The 9,293-nt window shown below is 37.8% G+C and overlaps 1 protein-coding gene across 1 annotated transcript in view; it reads left to right on the top strand.

Moving 5' to 3' along the window:
• The window catches only part of LOC107700778 (crk-like protein), a 10,973-nt gene extending 2,683 nt beyond the window's left edge, over positions 1-8,290 (top strand). The window contains exons 2-3 of the mRNA XM_016502582.1: positions 3,714-4,185; positions 6,582-8,290. Coding sequence (XP_016358068.1) covers positions 3,714-4,185; positions 6,582-6,716 — 607 coding nt within the window. The 3' untranslated portion in view covers positions 6,717-8,290. The remainder of the gene's footprint in view (positions 1-3,713; positions 4,186-6,581) is intronic.
• Positions 8,291-9,293: the final 1,003 nt, after the last annotated feature.

Here is a 9,293-nt window from a genome sequence, read left to right as displayed (position 1 = left end):
CTTGGTAACAGCCCAAATGCAAGAATGTGACTCAAAAGATGATGCACACTTTTAGAAAAAATGGCTTAATGGTAAAAATGCCCATAAAACTTGTTGGAAAGGATTAATTTACATCACTGATGTGAACTGACCACACAGAATATGAAGAATATCAAAAAATTCAGGAGTCAGCTGTCAGCACAATTAGAGATAAGATATCAGCACAATAACACACTCTATAGCAAAATATTGTCTATTTATCGTTATCGATAAAATCCCAGAAAATATCGAGATATAATTTTTTGTCAATATCGCACACCCCTAATGTTTAACTGTATTTTATTTTGATAATAATGAACAGGCTGCGATGTCAAGTTAGCAAAAATATGTTGTATGTGCGTGCGAGTCGCTGACGCGATTCAAAACTATAAAGTTTTTGCAAAATAACGAAAACGGCTTTCCTTTCAGTGAACTTTTGAGCGTGTTACAATGATCCAAACTCAGCACAATTTTTTCTGTCATTTTGTTAATCTGTTAATGATTTAAGTGAAATATATTTCAATCATCCTTTACATAGGCTATAACAGCACAGTGAGGCGGTGGTTACACTGAACGGCTCAGACTGTACTACAGACTATTTAAATTGAGCAGTGTAGTGGTCGACCGATATTGGGTTTTTGACAGCTGATGCCGATATCTTGGAAAGCCAGATGGCCGATGCCCGATATAAAGCCGATATAATTGTATTTATTTTAATTAATATTTAAGAAATTTGAAATAATTTGAAAATAATCATTTGAAATAAACATACTTTAGATGACAAAGTATTTTCCACAAATAAATATTTTTTATAATTTTATAATTAAAAAGGAAGTAAACTGCATTGGGAATCATATTTTTTCAAATAAAGCCAAGGTAACACTTATAACACACATCATACATACAGCACACAGTGAAAATGACATGAAAATGACAGTGGGCAAGTGCAGCATAATTTGAAATCACGAATTTATGGTTAAAGCATTCAATTTGCACGGACCGAAAGTCACGCAGAGAACACGCGATCATGCAGGTCACATGCACACTTCACAAGATCTCACAACTGGATTCGACTAAGTTTGCAAGGTTTGTGAAATTAAATTTTCATTAGCCATTCAAAGATTTGTTTAAATTATGTAAATGAGTATTTGCTGAATGTTGACGGCAAATAAGTATTATAATGTTTGCCTTTCTATTAACTTACTAATAATATAAAAGCAATCGTTATAATACTTTTTGTATACATTTTAATTCCTTTGTTTAACAGTTCTATCGGATTATTAGACAGACTTCTATCCATATTAGACAGAACTGAGCAATGACAGCGAACAGGGAGAATGTGAGCACTGTGTGCTCAGGCGCTGCCGCACTCAGCGCCGTCAAAATAAAAGTCCCGTCTAGAACGCATCGGCCAAACAGAAAAACTTATCGGCCGATATTTGAAAAATGCCAAATATGTCCGATATATCGGTCGACCACTAGAGCAGTGTAACTTTTTATGTATGTTCCATTTTTGCTGGTTTCAAACACACAAAAAGCTGCATATTACCTGCCGTTCATTTTCACTTAAATGTAGGCCTAATGCTTAATTGGCAGTTTGTGACATATCCTCAGATAAACTAACTCCGGGGCATTGCCATTGCAACTTAACATTACCTATGATGAATTTACAGCTGAGCATTTCACTGGTTGGATGCGTCAGCGTCACATTTGCATAGGCCGTACTATGCTGTCTGACAAACTATATTTTGTACAGATTTTATTTTGTTTTGGCAAGTATTTAATTATTTTGCCCAGAGAAAAACGTTGGATTATGCAACAGATATGCAACTCATTGTCTTCATGCAGTTAATTAATAAACCATCGGTATCGGCCCTTTTCATGCTATTTCAGATATGCCGATGGCTATAAAATAATAAAAAATCGGCCGATACATCGGTGCATCCCTAGTAACTAGTGAGATAAGAAATATTACTAGTAACAATTGGGAAGATACTAGTATCTTGTAAGTATTGGTATCTTATAAGTACTAGTAAAAACTGAAAAAGCAGCAATTTGTAGCTAGCAAAACAGTTTGCTTAGCTTCACAGAAGCTGCATGTTTTAATGTTGCAATTAAGATAGGGTGACCATATTAGAGCCCGACCGATATATCGTTTTGCCGATATTATCGGCCGATATGAGCCTGTCGCCGATATATCGGTATCGGCGAATATGCCGCCGATATGCTGCCGATATGAATTTTTTTTTTACAGAGCACTCTATTGTTTGCTACTGGCGACCTGGATGAAACACTTTATATAATATACACAAAGAATATCGGCCGATATATCGATATCGGCTTTTTTTTACTTCCTAATATCGGTATCGGCCCCAAAAAACCCATATCGGTCGGGCTCTAGACCATATGGGCCAATTTTACGGTACACGTCCTTGCCAGGACTTCTATATTGCCTAAAATATCCAGGTTTTGGCTGTTTGCACTGTGCAGCTCAATTGTTGTATGACATTCACGAGAGCTATAAAAAGTAGATGGCTCCTTGTGCTTTCGAATCACTCTCAGGGTACTTTGGTGTCATTAGGGCCTTTCGCACCGCTTTAGTTCCAGAACTAAATGTACAGTACTAAATTTTTAAATTTGAACTAGCACCTCATGACTACACCACGTTAAGTACGAGAAGCTGCAAAAGACACAGGCGCAAGTGGAATGTACAAAACATGGTGACATTAATTTTTAAGTAAATATAATGGGCGATATATTGCGTCACCAAAATTATTGAGGTCATGTACATATATTGCGTGATAAGTCGATATATTGATTATTGCGACAGGCCTACGAACAAACACACCTAATGTGCGCATATTTGCATCACTTTGATTGTTCTCTGTAGATCCCACCTTCTCATGCACCTCGATTGGTCGATTATGTACAATGCCTGCATGTTATTGGTCAAACTACTTTGGATGTTTTAGGCAATATAAAAATCCTAGCCAGGACGTGTCCCGTATAAATGGCACATATGGCCACCCTAAATTAAGAAAATGTCCATAGTGGCAATAATATACGTTTGTTGATACAAGTCACATGGTTGGTTAAAGCCGTGTATTCAGTTAAACAGACAAAACGCAGTTATTTCATCTTGCGATTTTATTGATTACAGTATGAGGATAATATTTGACAGTTTTGCAACACTATCCAAAATTGGTATCATCGGAAATCTTAGCCAGCTAATATGCTGATAGTAAATTGGGAAAAGTACTGATCACTGTTGGCTTGCATATGAGTGATTATAAAATACTAGTAACATAAAATAAGTGTTACTGGTTTTAATGAATAACCGTTAAAACAGCTTGCCATATCTTTGCTGGTTTTTCTTCACATTTATTTGTATCCTCGGATTATTATTGTCAAGATGATCAGTTGAACATATTTGTAATTCCCCTGAATGTCCTCCCTGTATGTTTTAAAATGTTCTCATGGAGCTGTGCAATAAAAAGAATTGAGTCATTCCTATTCAAGATACCAGGAAGTTAACTGTACATGTGAAAGTGCACATTCAGTAGTGGATTGGATATTACAGAAGATGAACCGCTTAGCAAAAAGTGGATTTAAAAATTTCCCCTTTGATGTCCTGTTTAAAATCCTCTTGTTGTTGATTATTCAATCCTAAAAATAATTTCATCATTGTAATACAGGTACCCCAGTACCTCTCTGCCCAGTGGTCCTATTCAGCCGTCTGGGGGACTTGGAGATGAGAACCAGGAGTATGTGCGGACTCTTTATGACTTCACTGGTAGCGATGCTGAAGACCTTCCTTTCAAGAAGAGTGAAATCCTAATTATTCTAGACAAGCCTGAGGAGCAGTGGTGGAGTGCCAAGAACAAAGAAGGCAGAGTAGGCATGATTCCCGTTCCCTATGTAGAAAAGTTGGTGAGGCCTTCGCCTCATCCCGGTCAGCCCGGCCACGGTTCACGTAATTCCAATAGCTATGGCATCCCTGAGCCAGCACACGCCTATGCTCAGCCTCAGACTCCATCGCCCATTCCTCCCATCACACCCGGCGCTGTCATCAACCCACTGCCTTCCATGCAGAACGGGCCGGTAATGGCGAAGGCGATCCAGAAACGAGTTCCATGTGCATATGACAAGACTGCCTTAGCACTGGAGGTAGGTAGCTAAATTATGGATTTCTGTAAACAAAAATTTGCATTTGGCACCAGCCGAAGTGAATCTGCGAGTTTCCATTGTTTTATTGATGAGGGATAATACGAGCAGCCTTATGCCCACTAAAACCCATACCGTCATCTATTTCTTTCAGTTTACTAATTATCAAATGTTAAGTAAGCATAGATTTTTGCTGGCTAATCTATTGGTTGATTTATAGTAATACAAGATGCAGTACTGGGTGCCATAGACACCTAATGAAGCTATTTTTCTATCATTTATAAGATTTAACTGGTGCAGTGATCACACATTTAAAGATATTTTACCCTTCATTACTTTAGGTCAGATGGTGCTGATAGCATGGAAATGTGAAATGACCAATATTTTCTTTTGATGACACACTTGTTAGCTCAGATCTATGTTTTTGAGGGACTTTCCTTAAGACAGACCTATAAACTTGTTTGTGAAAAATGCTTTAGGAGAAAATAAAGCTTGCTGTCCTAGGTGTTTGTTCCTGTGCTCACTGATTTACAATAGATTTTTAATATGTTAGACTATTTTCATTTACTTCTACTTTTCATAGTTTGCCATTTGCATGGGCCGCACATGTCTCTAAGAACTGTTGCACAGCGACTCTCTCCACAGTTACTGATAATTTTTGAGTGGGGAGGCTCTATTTTGTGTTTAATTCAGTATAGAATTTATTGTTGATTTGTTCAGTGTCTAGAATTAAATTCCATACTTGGTCATCGCACCTGGCAAGTTCCAGCACTCCTCTATCCGTTTCTACATGCAAGGCCTTGTACATTTGTAGAAAGCATTACATAAGCTATGTCTTAGTCAGCCTGAGAATGTGTCAGTTGATTCTGGTAGGTGCAGGGAAAAGGTGTGGAAGCTCATGGATTTACGGATTTTATAATTTTTTTTAATTATTTTCTTTGTATATTTTTGTCTTTTTGTACATAAGTTTTGTCTGTCTGCTGTATTTTACATACGAGTGCAGCTTATATATGGCAGCTTATATATAGCTTATATAAACAAGGATTATGACAGTTTAGTATGGCCTAAAGCAAAATAAAGTCTGATGTAGAACAGCTATTTCAAGCATTTTGGGAAAATGAAGCATGTTGGTTAATATTAAGGGTGGGACAATATATCGATATGGCGATATATCGTTGTCCTTCTCCATGCGATTTGAGAATCGATATCTGGCACCAAATATCGATATTTTAATTATTACAATAAGGCGCTCTATATAGATTACCCATCTCGCAGCATCTAAAAATGCATGGAAATCGCTGCCGCGCCATTTCCTCCACCTTTCCAAAGCGCTCTGAGCAACCATGAACCGCGTTCTCTATGCAGATGGGGAAGCACTAGGAACGGAAGGATAAACCGATTTCCAGCCACTGTATTAGCTCTACTGCTCTTTATATGTTTATGGAGATGAGAACTAAAAAAACTGCCCCGGAACAGCTATCAGCGTGGACTGTAGGCATCGATCACGTTATTACTGCAGAGCGCATATTGAGTCCGTGAGTAGCCTAACTTCTCCGCTTGGATCGCAGGGGGATTTCCCTCACTAACTATATGAGTGCCGTCGGCGGGTCCAGTTTTATGTCAACAAAACTCTCTCTCTCTCTCTCTCTCTCTCTCTCTCTCTCTTTCTCGCTCTCTCTCAGATATTACAAGGGCGCGTTATGCAGTGGGCACCGACCGGCATAAACATAAATCTGCACCTATGGCATGGACGATGAAACAAAACCTCATCAGAGCCGTAATGCGGCGCAGAAGTGTGCAGTGTGTGCTTGCCTACATTTGAAATAGAGAAAACTTGCACAATCTTTTCACAGTCATTTTGTTTTCATAGGATATCACAGATTTCACAGATATCTTGGTGAATCGTTATAGGGTTGTCTAGCAATATATCGATTATCGCTGTATCGTGATATTATCGTATTGTGAGCCATGTATCGTGATTCGTATCGTATCGTGAGGTACCCTGCGATTCCCACCCCTAGTTAATATGCAGAGTCCTGTATAATTGGTGTCAAAATGATAATTGTATAATGGTTCTAAAATGCCTAACATGCTTCAATAATGATTTTAGATAAGAGTGGCATTTTCATCAGTGTTTTAATGGATGTAAACTGATAACTCCATATCTTTGAAAAAATATGTTGTTCTTTGGATCTGATTTCTGGTGGGCAGGACATAATCTTTTCCACAGGCTTTTCCTGAGTTTTATAGATTAGGGTTTGATCATTTCAGAGCTTTCACAGCACCGTTTAAGAAGCCAGTAATATTTTTCTCAATATTTTTTCTCTATTCTAAATGCTTTAAAAGACCTGTACATTATATGTTTTTCAATTCATCTTGGTTTTTTTTTTTTCTTATAGGTGGGTGACATTGTGAAAGTGACTAGGATGAACATCAGCGGTCAGTGGGAAGGGGAGGTAAATGGCCGGAGAGGTTTATTCCCTTTCACCCATGTGAAAATATTGGACCCCCAAAACCCAGATGAGAGCGAATGATCTGGGCCATGCGCTGTCAGCACCCCGTCAGCTCACCGGCCGCCCCATCAAGTCACCACCGGTATTACGCTTGCCTGCCTTGGGGTGCAGCCGTGGCGCATTTCTCAAGCAAACCATTTGCGTGGCTTCTGACTGTTTACAGCTCCGAAATCAAACTGTTCTTAATCCCCCTCACTTGGTTACAGGCGAATCAGTATTTTTTTTGTGTCTGCCCTTAATATTCTGTTGTTTCCACACATCGGCCATCTGTACCTGTGACGAGGTGAAATGAGGCCTCCAATGTGACCTGAGCCTTCTTGCCACTCTCCTGCAGTTTTCTGTCTTCAGCTTTGACTTTTGCCAGCTAAACTATGTTGTGTTAAGAAAGGGAAATGAGGATCATTATACCCTCTGGTTTGATGTTCACCCAAATTTGATCTTTTAGTTTGTCTTTTGTTATATTTAAACAGAATCCTAGTGATACTGATCTGACCTTTGGTAACAGCCATGACTTGAAGATGAAGGTAGGGTATTGCAGTGGCAGGTTCTTAGAGTAGCAACAACTGCACCACTCCACCTGATTGACCTTAGAAGCAGACTCACCAGTTAAAGTCTTTTTATTTTTTTTCCTCAGCTAGTATGTGGGACTAGTCTACTGTAGCCTTTTTTATTTGTGCCATAACTTATCTGTAAATTGCAGTAGTAGTGTAGCTAGATGGTTGTGGCTAGACTCTCGGGGGATCTTTTGAATGGTGAAGGGCTTGCCTGTGGAGCTTTTTGCATCCGGTTGTGATGCCTTCGATGCGAGATTGGGGAGAGTAAAAACGCACCTCATCTATTCCATTGGACAAGCTGGAAATGTCACCTGTGCAATCATGAGCTCATCTCTCGAGGACTGGATTCAGTGTCTGATTCTCCTACTCTGTAAAGGTGGCAGTAACGTTTGGATCTTGCTCCATTTCATTACTGTTACTGCACATCACAAGGTCTCTGCTATAACTTTGATGGTTTCTGCCCAATTTTGATTCAGTAACCTGACATAAACATGACTTTTAGGTTTTGTCCATCTGTAATCAGTTTCTTTTATTAGCCAGGTGTTACTGTGTGTTGAAATAAACTGGCATTTTCTAAAAAGGGATTTAAAAATCCTGCTGGTGGCCTCTGTGCATGACCTTCTGGCCAAGAGGGATGTCCCTCTTAGGTTAATTGCTGCTTCATGTCATGTCTTTTATTTCTGTCTGTTGATTTTTCTTTATTTTTCCTTTTTGAAATTAATGAATCTTTGTCTGGTTTACATCCCTAGCATCAAACATTCATATTAAGCAACCCATAGACCAACCCGTATCTTTTAGAAGTGCTCAAATAATTTAAGGTTTCAAATACATACGTTTTTCTTTTTTTCTAAGGCTTTAACAGTATTACTGTTTATGGTTTCACATTACAAAATATCCATGTGATCTCATTCGTTGAAAATGAAAATTTGTGCCTTTTATTTTCTTACATCATTTACATGTTAATATTTCCCATGGTTAACACCCGTGCTGGTATTACCCATTATGTACAGAACGAGTAAATAAAATTTATGTCTACTTCTCTGTGAGTGTATGACCAACTTTCTGTGTATATGGACTTGCCATGGTTATGAAGAATCTGAAAATATTAGGAAATATAGAATTTAATGTAATTCTAAAATGCTTTGGACATTTACATAGTGAATACTGTTTTTTTTCACTATTGTGTTATTGTTTACATCCGAATTTTAAATATTGGTACCACACATACAAATGAAAATCCATCCCAGCAGTTTCTGCTACATTGAATCCTAAAAATAAAACTTGTAATCGCAAATGGCTGCTTAGGAAAAAGTCTTAAATGAATTAAAGGTAGAGTTCGTCCAGCAATGAAAAATCTGTCATCATTTACTCATCCTCAAGTTGTTTCAAATCTGTATGAATTTCTTTCAGATGTTGAACACAAAAAGATAATACTTTAATAAATGTTGGTAACCAAACAGTCGACGGTCGCCATTGACTTCTATAGCATGGAAAAAATACTATGGAAGTCAATGGCTACCGTCACCTATTTTGCCAACATACTTGAAAATATATATATATATATATATTTTTTATTTATTTTTTTTTTTTTGTCAGCATGAAAAGAAACTCATACAGGTTTGGAACAACTTGAGGGTGAGTAAATGATGACAGGATTTTCATTCTTGGGTGAACGATCTCTTTAAATCGAATGGGAACCCTGTAAACAGAAGTACAAGTATCATTCTGGAGACTTCTGAGTCCTAAAGTGGGTCATTTCAAAGCTTCTGTTTCTACAGACATTTTGTTCAACCAAACAGTGACGTAACAGCCTGTTTAGAGACAGTGTTAATAAGCTCGGGGCGTTTTTTGGTATTTTCGCCTAAATTTAACATACTCAAATTCAAATGTTTACCCTGCACACATACAATGGAGGAAATGAAAAAATATGGTTTCATTGTAAAGAAAACCCTTTGAACTACAAAATATGAGTGTAATTCTTTATAAATAACATTATATACTTTTCAAATATTACTATAAACACAAAAAAAACATAGGCGCTTTT

Source organism: Sinocyclocheilus anshuiensis, unplaced genomic scaffold, assembly GCF_001515605.1.
Source record: "Sinocyclocheilus anshuiensis isolate Anshui unplaced genomic scaffold, SAMN03320099.WGS_v1.1 scaffold1594, whole genome shotgun sequence".
Lineage (NCBI taxonomy): Eukaryota > Metazoa > Chordata > Actinopteri > Cypriniformes > Cyprinidae > Sinocyclocheilus > Sinocyclocheilus anshuiensis.
Note: the sequence above shows the minus strand (reverse complement) of the source record. Positions and strands in the feature narration are given on the sequence as shown.